Source organism: Anabrus simplex, chromosome 10 (genome assembly GCF_040414725.1).
Source record: "Anabrus simplex isolate iqAnaSimp1 chromosome 10, ASM4041472v1, whole genome shotgun sequence".
In the NCBI taxonomy this organism is placed as follows: Eukaryota; Metazoa; Arthropoda; class Insecta; order Orthoptera; family Tettigoniidae; genus Anabrus; species Anabrus simplex.
In genome coordinates this window covers 19,271,963-19,286,017 of record NC_090274.1, presented here as the reverse complement: position 1 = coordinate 19,286,017, position 14,055 = coordinate 19,271,963, and the positions used below count along the sequence as shown (strand labels likewise).

The window sequence follows — 14,055 nt, the reverse complement described above, 5'->3', positions numbered from 1 at the left end:
TAAATAAGTACACATAACTTATAAAGATTAAAGTCAGGATCCTGAACTAACCTTGAGGCATTATTATGGCTGGTGATGCCTGGTAGACGGGCAAAACATGTACCAAATATAGAATTTATAACAAGGATGAAGTCCTAATTATAAATGTATTTTATGTATTGAAGAGGTGAACTTACAAATAAACACTTGGATTTTAACATTTCTATTGAATTTCAATACAGGCTCAAATATGAGGATATTTACTTGTAACATATCACTTAGTCAAGCAGCTCGTCTCTTTTCTCCAAAGTCTTGGAACCATACTCTAGTTGGGGTCTTACCAGAGACTTATATGCCCTCTCCTTTACATCCTGATGAACCATTGTGGCAGTACTAAACCAGGCATTTCTAATTGTGTTTGGCTCTCAGTGCAAAGGTGAGCGGAGGCCTGATATTTCATCTCACACGCGAACAGAGAGTTCTAGCTGGCGTATTCATGTTGGAAATGTTGGATTGCAGTAACGTTCTCTCTCTATACGAGGAATCCATTCCTGAAGTTTTGCCAGGATGGGCATCCAGCTGTAAAACACATGTAGTACTGAGCCCTCTGTTAGCAGAAGTGTTAAATACTTACTGTAATGCGAACAGCTAAGTTCAACAACCGGATATTTGTCAACTGGGCAGGACTTCAACTCTTTCAGCAATGTGCTCTGTTTCAGTGGAGGCATCTTCCTCACCGATGGACCGAGACTGCTTGACGAGATCACCTTACTACTGTTCTTCGTACTGGACCTGGCGTTCCTGGAAGGAGAAGAATATATTTTTAAATTTTCTTGTTTGCTATAATCAAGCAAAGATCTAAGGGACCAAATACCACCCAAAATCACAACAGAGTTTGTGTAATTTGAAAACAAAGCTCACAGTTGAAATAATAACATTAAGTTATTTATTAGACCACCTAATCAATACAAAATCGTCTTGGATGATTTACATAAATTTGTTAACTAATAGTGGTACATGTTTCGCCTTCCCTGAAGGCATCATCAGCCATCGTCTTAACCTTAAATTAAAAATAAGCGTCTAAATAACATGTAATAATGAAATGAATTTTAAAATCTTGAAGAGATTTGAAGTAAAATAACATTAAAAAATAACAATGATGGTTTAAAAATACAATGTGATGAGATATAATAGTGGAAGTATTAACAAAATTAACATTAGAAGGCTGCTAAAATAAGTGCAATGGATAAAACAACAGATCGTTATACAACAAGTAGTAAGATTGCATAAAAATAAAGTTGATAGTCAGGCGGTTATAATTAGACGATGGCGAAAAATCGTATATAATCAAAGTAAAGAAGAGAGAATAAAAGTCAAAGTTAGTCGAGAGATCCGAAGTTAATCATGATCTTGAAGATAAAAGACGAAAGTCAGAGGCATATGGTGAAGTTGTAGAACACGTTGAGGATATGAAGTTGTAGAATAGAAGTTGAAGAACAGTTTCAAATAAGATCTCTATGGACCATCTCAAAATTTGAAGTAATGCTCAAATGTTGTAAATTGTGAGTTTGTAGATATTCTAGTTGAAAAAACATATAATAGTGGAATCATTTGACGGTGACAAAGATAGCTTGTAACGTTATGAATTAGAAGTATTTGCAACAGTAGACTTCTTGCTACGTGTGTTATAGCTGAAGGTTTACATGTAAGCTCACAGTGTCGTAAATTAAAGAAATTCATTTTAATTTAATATTTATTCATGAACATTGGGCTTCCACTAAAAAAAATTGAATGTACAATTGAAATGGCTGGAAATTCTTTGTGAAAATATAAAGAGGTTGTAAATTCAAGGAATCAGGAAAGTTGGGTGACCAAAGTTAAGGTGGGAAGAAGGAGTGAGAGGGGATGTAAAGATAACTGGAATAAAAAATTGGAAGAGCTCTGCACTTAACAGGAAAGAATGGGGAAAACTTCTTCAGAAGGCCAAGGCCCACTCAAAGGGCTGTTGCGCCAGTGATGATGATGATGATGATGATGATAATGTAAGTTCATTACAGACATACATCTTCATCATTAAAGACTGTTATACCTTTCAGAGTTCAGTCTGCAAGCCTCTGTGAATATACTAAATGTTGCCACAATCCTCTATTTGTAGCGGGTTCTGTGGCCTCATTTAGTTCTATGCCTCTTACCTTTAAATCATTAGAAACTGAGTCTAATCATTGTCGTCTTGGTCTAACTCTACTTCTCTTACCCTCCATAACAGACACCATTATTCTCCTCCATTTGCCTCACAAGACTCCACTACTGAAGCTGCCGGTTTACACGTACAGCTTCATCCATTAAGCCAATGGCCGTAGCCATGTTGAAACACCAGAGCCCATGAGATCTCAGAAGTTAAGCAACAATGGGCGTGGTCAAGATTTGGATGGGTTACCATGTGCTGTTGGTGGGGGCTAAGGGAATGCAGGATCGGAAAGGAACTGGCCACCCTACCGCATGTAAACTCCGGTTCAGGCACACCTCTGTGGAGGTTCAGACCCGCCTTCGGGCAGAATACACCCTTACTTTACCTTTCATCCACTGAGTTCATTCTTAACTTAGCCGTTATCTCCTCATTCCGAATACCATCCTGCCATTGTTCCCACCTGTTTTTACCAACAATAATTATCATTACTTTCATGTCTGTTACTTCCAACTTATGAATAAGATATCCTGAGTCCATCCAGCTTTCACTCTTGTAAAGTAAAATTGGTCCGAAAACAGACCGATGTAAAGATAGTTTAATCTGGGAGCTGACTTCCTTCTTACAGAATACTGTTGATCGCAACTGTCAGTTCACTGCATCTTGATTCAATCTCATTACCATCCTGAGAGAACACACATCCTAAATACTTAAAATTATCTACCTGTTCCAGCGTTGTATCACCAATCTGACATTTAGTTATCTTGGATTTCTTACCTATTGACATCAATTTAGTCTTGGAAACGCTAATTTTCATTCCATACTCATTGCACCTATTTCCAAGTTCCAAGATATTAGTCTGCAGGTTTTCAACATGATCTGCCATTACGATCAGTTCGTCAGCATAGGCCAGACTGCCTACTACATTTCCACCTAACTGAATCCCTCCCTGCCACTTAATACTTTTCAGCAGATGGTTCATGTAAACTACGAACAGCAAAGGTGAAAGATTACAGCCTTGTCAAAACCCAGTAAGTACCTTGAACCAAGAATTCAATTCTATCATCAATTCTCACTGCAGCCCAATTGTCAACATAAATGCTTCTGATTAATAACCTACCTTTAATCCCAAAGTCTCCGAGTCCAGTGGACATGTTTTTCCTCAGTTCTCTGTAATTTGCCTTCTCTATATCTACAAACATACAATGTACAAACTTGAAGAAAATAGCAGGGGGGTGGAGGCAAGTCCAAGTACTATTAACTTCCTTAGGCTTGGTTTTAAGCCTCAGCAGAGGTTCTTTGCTGTCAATAGGAAACACTCAAAGAAATAAAAAAAAAGGACAATGATTGACAGTTTTTTTAATTTGCTTTAAAATTATTACATATTGCACCACTGCAGAGCTGGACTCCTCACAATGAACATTCAGGATGGCACTTCCACCTGTCAGTCTTCTTCGAATTTACATTTCTGCTGCTCTAAGAATCATTAGCAGGAATCCAGCAAATGCACAACTGCTTTCTGCTTATATTATTTACTTAACTGTCTAGTTCATTTTTTGGGGAGCAGGGGAGTTTTTTTGGCCCCTCTCAAATACAGGGTCTTTCATATAAATTCTCAGACCAAACACAGAGTGTTTGTACTCTGTACTACAGCAGATGCCTCAGCTGAATTGCTTTAAGCATGTATACAATGATGTATGAAATCTTACCTTGTAAAAGATGCTGGAAGTGTCGTTCTTCCTGGGTTATACAGGCATTGTATATGGTAACCACATTCTGGCTGACGTGAGTGAGTTTTTCCACTGTAATGTTTCTGATTTAATTTGTAATGTTTTCTTTTAGTTCCTCCAATGTGTGAGGACTTGTTAGACACATTTTTCTTTCAGTTTACTCCGCAAGTAAAAATCACACACTGTTAGATCTGGAGAAAGAGGTGAAACCCTGCAAACATTTCCAAGATTGTAAGAAGGGAAAATGAGCAGGGGCTGAATCGTGTTGAAACCACCCACGCAGTTTTTCTTCTTCCGCTAACGTATAGAAGAATGGCATTAAAATGTCATCTTGGTACGTCTCTGCATTTTTTAGTGTTGCCTTGAAACAAATAGGCCCAATTATTCGTCTTGTACTAACGTCGCACCAAATACCAATCTTCCTATCATAATTAGGGACTTTATAAACACCATTAAGATTTTCTGCACACCAATAGAGAGTTATGACTAATCACATGACCATTAAGAGGAAACCAGAAATTTTACATACAAAAATACAGTGTTGCAATGATAACTGTCTCAGCATGTTTACAGCTGAGATTCAGACTAGCGACAGATGCTTGCCAGGTTGAACACGTGCAGGCTGTTTGCAAGGTCAAGAACTATGCGTGCGTCTCCCATACTGCAGCTGCCGTATCCGAGAGTAAGAACACCGCTTCGTTTATATGAGAGACCCTGTATATTTTAGGGGATTTGCCTACTCCCATAAGGGACCTGGGCCCAATAAATGAACATTTCTGACCAAGCTTCCTACAGAGGGTAAGTGCAAACCTAGGTTCAGACAGGAGCATAAGAAAAATCTGTTTGTTTTTGTTTGTTTTGAGTCCAGTGCGATGTGTAACTTACGCGTATCCCAGCAGGCTGCATATGCTCCGTGGCGAGGACTGATCCCAGTTGGTGACACAAGCAGGCTTCCAGTCTTGGAGTTCAGGATGGAACACCTCGAGCTTCCCGTGACCTTCATCTCCCATTCGCTCACTCAGACGAACTGGAACAGTACTTGTGTCCTCACTGTCATGACCACAGGGGTTGTAATATTGAGAGGGGGATGACAATTAAGATATTAGAAAGTACTTAGACTTGTACAGGATTATGCCAATGTTATTTAAATTGTTCTTGACTTCTGGAACAGACAGTGTAGAAGTACATCACCATCATATACACTGATATTTGCTGATGACCAAGTATGTTTTACTCTAGTCAGAGATGATTACAAATGATAAAAATCATCTTTGGTCTGTAGTGACAAATTACAATTAAAATATAGGATTTTTATCCACCTTATTCAATACACAATGTTGTTAACTCTAAAATGAACACATGAGTAGTTTAAAGTATAGACATGTTTCGATCCTTTGAGATCATCATCAGTATATTAAAATGTTATAAAATGATTAAAACATAAAGAAATTTGTGTGAAAAGTTAATAGTTATGTCCTCTCATTGCGATCTTCTTTTGTGGAAAAGTTATTAGAATATTAACATCCACAACATCGAACTTGGTCCAATTTAAACATACTAAAACCAACAGGCACATAAGATTCAAAAAATTTCTATTATTTATGTACAAAACCTAAGAACTCTATAACAGTATTTACATATAAGGTTGAGAAACATGCAAGAACTCACTCAAAGTGTGGTGAAACAAAACAGGTCCGTCAACTTTCTCTTGAACTAGCGGTTTTCTGTGTTTACTGCACGACATGACAGTACTCTTTAAGGATATGAAATTAAATAATATGCACCACTATTCTACTGTAATTCAAGAAACCCCTGTGGGTAGAATACATGGCTGTCATAAGAGGACGCCAGAGGCGCTCAACTTTCCTCTCCGACTTCCCTTGGTCAACTCTGTATTAGGGATGCAAGGGTTCATTTTGATGTCTTCGTGGACATTCTCTTCCCTTTGCCAATGCCTAAATTCTTTGAATGGATGGACCTCTTTTTCTTCTTCTCTCTGATTAGTGTTATGTTCCTGTTAAAACCACTGCAACTAACTTCAACACTACTTTCCAAAACCAGTGGAGTGCAATGAGAATCGAGTCTTTCATGACTGATCATTCGTGGAAACTACCAGTCCAAAAGAAGCTAATTTGAAAACAAGTAGAAACCTAACAGTAATATTTATGTACAGGTATCTTCCTTTGAATTATTCAAACAGATTTTTTTCTCTCATTTGTGATGTTTTCATGGCAGCCAACATAAATCTTTCTGCATGCTGCTTGTAGGCTGCCTGTTGAGAAAACCTGCCCTGGTGTGTACCAATTTAATCATCATAAAAATAATTTTTTCACCACAAGATGATTTCTAGCATTCTACAACTGATAATGCTATAATTTCCCATAACAATCTATTTTTAGTTTCTTACTTTGATGAGGAAATGGTTGTGCTAGCCTTGCCTTTCTAATGAAGGTGAAAATGAAGATACTTACGACAGTTCCGCTCGTCTTGACCCCATGGACAATGGATCACGCCATCGCACACGTGTGTCTGCGACATACACCTCTTCTCCCCACAGTGTATCATGCCTGGAAACAACCAAACACCATCACTTTTGGCCAGATGTGCCTAACAGTTATTGTCATTATATTAATAATAGTAGTAATAATAGATTATGTAACCTCAGTTAAGAACTCAACACTCTGGCTTAACGAACTTCGAAAGTACCTAAAAATGCAAACATAAGTTCAACAGACATTCTAGAAAGAGACATCTTTAGACATTAAGTAAACAATTGGGAAGTTACATCAGAGCAACTACAACAACAAAAACAGTACAGACCAAAGTGGTCAGAATAACGTAAACAAGCCTTCTTGGAAAGAACGACTGCCTAATGGAACAACAAGAAGAACCCACAGAAGAATTGACAAAGTTATTTGCTTAACATCTTCCAATATTGGGAGAATTCACTGCTATTGCTGCTGCTGCTACTACTACTACTACTACTTCTACTACTGCTGCTGCTGCTGTTGAAATTACATAGTATTTATAGAAAAAAAAATGACAAAACTGTCAAAGATCACTGCTATCTACTATAAAGTATTGCCAACATGTGTGTTCTCTACCTGTGCATTGTTATTGATCATTTGTACAGTGCTGGTGACATAGTTTTGTTGTGCAACATTCTTGACGTAAGCTTGGCTTTTATTTCAACATCTCCTACATTTGTTGTGAAATGTTTTCAAATCGAACAGTCCATCCGGCTCATTTCTTAGGAATACTCACTATCACACAATTCATGGCCTTATTGCAAGAGCTTTTCGTGATAACGGGTGAGGCAATGATTAATGACTGACAGAAGAAATGAAATGATATTGGAGAGTGTTGCTGGATGAAAGATGACAGGGAAAACTGGAGTACCTGGAGAAAAACCTGTCCCGCCTCCGCTTTGTCCAGCACAAATCTCACATGCAGAGAATGGGATATGAACCACGGAAGCCAGTGGTGAGAGGCCACCATGCTGCCACCTGAGCCATAGAGGCTTAAGTTCTTCCTTTACCGTCTCTAATTTACTACTTTGGAGCAAATCTTGGCTGTTCCAATTTTCAATTTTGATTCTTTTTCTGCAGCTGTAAGAATGGATACTATTGACATGTTTGAAAAGTAATATATTTCCCTTATACTGTACACCATCCGGCCCAGACCCTAATTGGTGCTGATTTCCACTAGGTTTGCTTGGCAAACAACATTCCTGGTCTCCAGTAATCTGATGAGTAATCTTGGAATTACAATTAGGTGGTTTCCCATTGCCTTCCCATTCTGTATGCCATTGACCAAATTCCAAGTTCATACACCTTTTACAGTGATTCTCATCCTTAATTTTTTTTTTTTTGCAAGTTGTTTTACGTTGCACCGACACAGATACGTCTTATGGAGACGATGGGATAGGAAAGGCCTAAGAGTGGGAATGAAGCAGCCATGGCCTTAATTGAGGTACAGCCCCCAGCATTTGCCTGGTGTGATAATGGGAAACAACGGAAAACCATTTTCAGTGCTGCCAACAGTGGGATTTGAACCCACTATCTTCCGGATGCAAACTTACAGCTGCGCACCCCTAACCGCACGGCCAGTTCACCCGGTGATTCTCACCCTAAGGACAAATGAATGCCCTTTTTTTCGGTTCATTCACCTCTTTTGCCGTTGAGATGCCAGATCTTCTTTTGCCATCAGAGCTGTTGACCATTTTTCTCTATATCCCTAGACAGAGGTCCTTACAGGTGCTCATAAGCCACTCCTAACCTGGAGAAGAGACGCTGTACAGTGAATTAGAGTAGCATCTCCTGCACTTGGGGGACCATTACCTCATTTAAAAGGGCTCATCTGCCTGAAGTCCGTGCTTGTTCTACATCAGACCTTAGAGATTTACTTCTTTGCCTGAGGTCCTACGTCAACTTAAAGACATCATATTATGACAAGAATATCATAAACATAATTTTTGTTATTATATGTATTTTAATGTTATAATTATTACTGCAATATTGCCTTTGGCTGGTATAAATATGTTTTAGTTATCACATGATCTGTTTAATTTTATTTGGCTGAAGATGGCCACTAAGGGGCTGAAACTGATACCAAGACTGATGTAATAGTATTTACTTGATATATTGTATTATAAGGAGTGGGATGTAAAACCAATAACATTATTATTTTTATTATTAAACTGGTAAACGTTGGCACCTAGTGTCCACATGTTTCTGACATTATAAGGAAGTAGAAATTAATTAAAATTCTACTTGGAAAGAGTGTCAGAGAAGAGACGTGTTCATTCTGATGTCCAGGAAACCACCATCCCACCGCCCGAAGTACATTAATTTTTATAACCTAACGTAGAGCTTTGCGTGCCATTTAGTGTACGGTAAGTCTGTTCAACTTCTAAATCCTTACACAGTAGTGGCGATTAGTGGGAGAAAATATTTGTGCAGAAAATATTACATTTTTATTCCACTTTAGCCAGCTGAAATGAGGAATTATTAAAACAAGCAATTTATACAAGCCCTGTTGTCTTATCATGTAATTATTTCCTTTTTCTTTAATTAATAACAAAATTATTAGCAGAAATATGCAAAAAATGTTGTTCGTTGTGGGCAACTGATTTGTATAGTGTCACAGCAAGTAGCAGAGACTTTGCACGTACTGTGGCGAAGGGTAGTAGGTGTATATTTTTTGCCAAGTTCATGGTTACTGAGGTATGATTCACAGTACGGTACCTCAGTGCCAAAAAAAAAAAAAAAAAAAAAAAAAAAAAAAAAAAAAACCTTCTACCCTTCTACCCTTCCTCACAGCACATGCAAAGTCTCCACTACATGCATTGTCGTATCGTATCGTAATCTGTTTACCCTCCAGGGTCGGCTTTTCCCTCGGACTCAGCGAGGGATCCCACCTCTACCGCCTCAAGGGCAGTGTCCTGGAGCTTCAGACTCTGGGTCCGGGGATACAACTGGGGAGGATGACCAGTACCTCGCCCAGGCGGCCTCACCTGATATGCTGAACAGGGGCCTTGTGGGGGGATGGGAATATTGGAAGGGATAGACAAGGAAGAGGGAAGGAAGCGGCCGTGGCCTTAAGTTAGGTACCATCCCGGCATTTGCCTGGAGGAGAAGTGGGAAACCACGGAAAACCAGTTCCAGGATGGCTGAGGTGGGAATCGAACCCACCTCTACTCAGTTGACCTCCCGAGGCTGAGTAGACCCCGTTCCAGCCCTCGTACCACTTTTCAAATTTCGTGGCAAAGCCGGGAATCGAACCCGGACCTCTGGGGGTGGCAGCTAATCACACTAACCACTACACCACAGAGGCGGGCACATGCATTGTCATTATACAAATAGGTTCGCTTCGACGAACGATGTTTTCCGCTAATGATTTTTGTTAATAAATCAAGGAAATGGCGCGCACACACACACACACACACACACACACACCCGCTCTGCACTGGATTTAGAAATCAGAAATATAATTACCGGTACTGATTAGTGGAGGCATAATAAGAATCTTATACAAAAAGTAATTACATAGATTATTAGTATTCTGCTTGGAGTAGGTACGAGGACAGTTTGAAAAGTTCTCTGAATCACCACTAGGTGTCGGTACTAGAGCAACGAGGTTCCCGCGCAATAATCACACATCCTTTGTGAGTGAACACGTGGCGTGTCAGTGCTCTAGCTGCGGGAGTGTGGTAGTGACGACTCTTTGTTGTTGTTCCCGCGTAGTGATTTGTGACAATGGAAAACATTGAGATTCGAGCAGTGATTAGGCTAAATACTTTGTAAAGAAAGGTATGAAAGCAAAGGAAATTCATGCCGACTTTCAGAACACACTGGAGGACTCTGCTCCTTCATTTTCAACTGTTGCCAAGTGGACCAGCGAGTTTAAATTTGGTCGGGAGAGCTTGGATGATGATCCGCGTAGTGGACGGCCAAAAAGTGTTACGACCCCAGAATTTATCGCAAAAGTGCATAAAATGGTCATGGAGGATCGTCGACTGAAAGTGCGGGAGATTGCTGAAGCTGTAGGGATGTCTTCTGAATGGGTAGATTATATTTTAACCGAAGAATTGGGTATGAAAGAAATATCCGCAAGATGGGTGCCGCGGCTCTTGGACATTGGACAATAAACGCACCAGATTGGAAATGTCCGAACGAAGTCTGGCCCGTTTTCAGTGCAACCAACAAGATTTTTTGCGCCGGTTTGTGACTACAGATGAAACTTGGGTCCACTACTACACCCCAGAGACAAAACAGTAGTCAAAGCAGTGGAAACATGCTGATTCACCACCACCAAAGAAAGCAAAGGCAGTGCGTTCGGCCGGAAAGGTCATGGCCTCAGTTTTCTGGGATGCAAAAGGCATTCTGATGATAGATTATCTTCCTACTGGCCAAACAATTACGGGGCAATACTATGCAAACCTCCTAGACCAACTACAGGAAAGGATACGCGAAACAAGGCCTGGTTTGGCAAGGAAAAACGTCATCTTTCATCAGGACAACGCTCCGCCGCACACAGGTGTTTTTTGCCATGGCAAAACTTCATGAACTGGGGTACGAATTGTTGCCACATCCACCTTATTCACCTGATTTGGCACCATCAGACTTTCATCTATTCCCCAAGCTGAAAATATTCCTCGGTGGACGGAGATTTTCTACAAGGGAAGAACTGACAGCCGAATTGGAGAGGTATTTTGCAGGCCTGGAGGAATCTCATTTTCGAGATGGGATCAAGGCATTGGAACATCGCTGGACCAAATGCATTAGTCTACAGGGAGACTATGTTGAAAAATAAAAGCAGTTCCACCGAGGTAAGATACTCAATTCTAGTACATTCCAAGATCTTTTGAAACCACTTATGTACACTATCTTTTTTAACACCATTGGAGCGAAAAGTTTTAGGATACCGTACATTCAAATCCGAGTAAAGCTTTCGAACCCGGCTGGGCGTCCACGAAGCGGCATACTGGCCTCTACTACAGTAAACCGTCCGGATTCGTCAGATCATTGGTCGATAAATCTTTACCAAGCTCTCTTAAAAAAATGTGCGAACCATAAGAAAAGTGAAATCACTTTTTCGTGTCTATTTAATTTTATTCCATCCCGTTTGGTACATTTACTCACAAGAGAGAGATTCTACACTGAGATACCGGTATCCGAAAAAAAAAAAAATAATGCTACCATGTAAGTTACAGCCACTTTTGCAAGAGAGAATAGAGAAAAGATAGGGAGTTTGGAGGAATTTCTATGCGTCGGACGCCATGGTTACGCCAGTTTGGAAAGAGGGAGGATACGTACCTTAGACATGCCGTCAGGCGTTTCGCGATGCATGGCATCCATTACACGATTTGTATGGTGAAACACTATTGCACGTCAAACAAAACGTGTATCTGTGAACTCTGTAAAGTACACTGTGAGAGATATCACATAAAGTTCTGTAGTAAGAGATCTGAGATCCGGCCCCGCAGTGTAGGGGGCAACGCATCCGCCTCGGGTTCGATTCCCGGCCGGGTGAGAGGTTTTTAATTGTAAAAATATATATACTTAAATATTTTTCTTTTGCCAAGGTCATGCGCACTGAGGTATGATTCACCCGCTTGCCGCGCGCCTTCGACAGTCTGGCAGTCTCTTCAGTGTCTGTTAGTTTCTTAGCGTGTAGTCAAATACGAAATGATTTTAATTGTATTATCACGCTGTACTTCCATTTAATTGTAATAAATGCGTAATATTGTTCCTCTGGTGAAAGTTTTATTGTGTAGTATTGGATCAAAGTCCGCCTCTGTGGTGTAGTGGTTAGTGTGATTAGCTGCCACCCCCGGAGGCTCGGGTTCGATTCCCGGCTTTGCCACGAAATTTGAAAAGTGGTACGAGGGCTGGAACGGGGTCCACTCAGCCTCGGGAGGTCAACTGAGTAGAGGTGGGTTCGATTCCCACCTCAGCCATCCTCGAAGTGGTTTTCCGTGGTTTCCCACTTCTCCTCCAGGCAAATGCCGGGATAGTACCTAACTTAAGGCCACGGTCGCTTCCTTTTTTCTCCCTTGTCTATCCCTTCCAATCTTCCCATCCCCCACCAAGGCCCCTGTTCAGTATAGCAGGTGAGGCCGCCTGGGCGAGGTACTGATCATTCTCCCCAGTTGTATCCAACGATTTACCGAGCTCGATAGCTGCAGTCGCTTAAGTGCGGCCAGTATCCAGTATTCGGGAGATAGTAGGTTCGAATCCCACTGTCGGCAGCCCTGAAAATGGTTTTCCGTGGTTTCCCATTTTCACACCAGGCAAATGCTGGGGCTGTACCTTAATTAAGGCCACGGCCGCTTCCTTCCCACTCCTACCCCTTTCCTGTCCCATCGTCGCCATAAGACCTATCCGTGTCGGTGCGACGTAAAGCAACTAAAAAAAAAAAATCCCCCGATTCGATGTCTGAAGCTCCAGGACGCTACGCGGTAGAGGTGGGATCCCTCGCTAAGTCCGAGGGAAAAGCCAACCCTGGACAATAAACAGATTAAGAAAGAAAGTATTGGATCAAAATCTTAAAAATCTATTATTACCGCATTTAAATTGGTAAACTCTCAACCTTTAGCGTCCATCATCCGTCGTATACGACCTTAGAAGCGAACTCCTCTTTTTCGAAATTCGTTCAGAGGGCATCAAAAACTTACCATATTGTAGCTTGTTTCTTCAGTTTTGATGTATATAACCTCCCATCTCAATCCCCACCCTCTTCCGGGTACTGTTTGTTGTGTGTATATTTTTTGCCTCCGCACTTTCAATCCGCAATCGCCGCTACTGTTCGACATCAGGGAGTAAAGAATACAGGGAGATGCCTTGGAGCTCTGAGAGTGAAGCCCAATGACCGCGCTCTGCATAGGGGGGTGTGGTCGTATATAGACGCGAGAACGCATGTTGTTTTCTTGACAGTCAAACCGTTGCCCACGTTGACAACGGTCAAACGCAGCACAGCTCATTCGGTGAACGCGAACTGTAATTGCGGGAATTTTCAGACGCGAACACTGTACGACATACTAAAACGTAAAAGAGATACTAATATAAAGTTGGTGTTGTAGCTATTATAATGTATTGTGCGTATGGTTGCACGAATAGGAAAAACGAAACATTTTCTTGGAATAACATTTCACAGGTAAGATTCTAAGTATGGCTTATAATATGCATTACAGTATATTGTATTACCTCCATTGTTATTGTGCTAGTATTTCGGAGTCCCAGAAGCACCATCCACGTTTCGTAAGAACTTTTAGGTTAGTCAGGCTACTTATCACCTCTGAAATTTTTATCCCGTTGTGGGTGGGAGCAGTAGAAAAAACCTACGGCATCCCACGCCTGTCATAAAAGGCGACTAAAAGGGGCCCAATGGTACTTACGAATGTGGGTTGGCGACCACGGGGCCTTTAGCTGAGTCCTGCATTGCTTCCACTTGTGTCAGGCTTCTCACTTTCATCTATCCTATCTGAACTCACTTTGTCAACTCTTGTTTCTTCCGACCCCGACGATATTACGTGCGGAGGTCTAGGGAGTCTCATTTTCACGCCTTTCGTTACCCTTGTCTTTCTTTGGCAAATACCTTCACTTTTCGAAGTGTTGGACCCCTTCCATTTTTTCCCCTTGATTAGTAATAGAGAATGGT

The 14,055-nt window shown here is 40.9% G+C and overlaps 1 protein-coding gene across 1 annotated transcript in view; it reads right to left on the bottom strand.

Annotated features, from left to right (window-relative positions):
* Corin (corin serine peptidase) overlaps positions 1-14,055 on the bottom strand; it is a 241,111-nt gene that overhangs the window by 18,098 nt on the left and 208,958 nt on the right. Inside the window, exons 11-13 of the mRNA XM_067155129.2 lie at positions 6,366-6,461; positions 4,780-4,921; positions 614-765 (exon numbers count right to left, since the gene is read on the bottom strand). Coding sequence (XP_067011230.2) covers positions 614-765; positions 4,780-4,921; positions 6,366-6,461 — 390 coding nt within the window. The remainder of the gene's footprint in view (positions 1-613; positions 766-4,779; positions 4,922-6,365; positions 6,462-14,055) is intronic.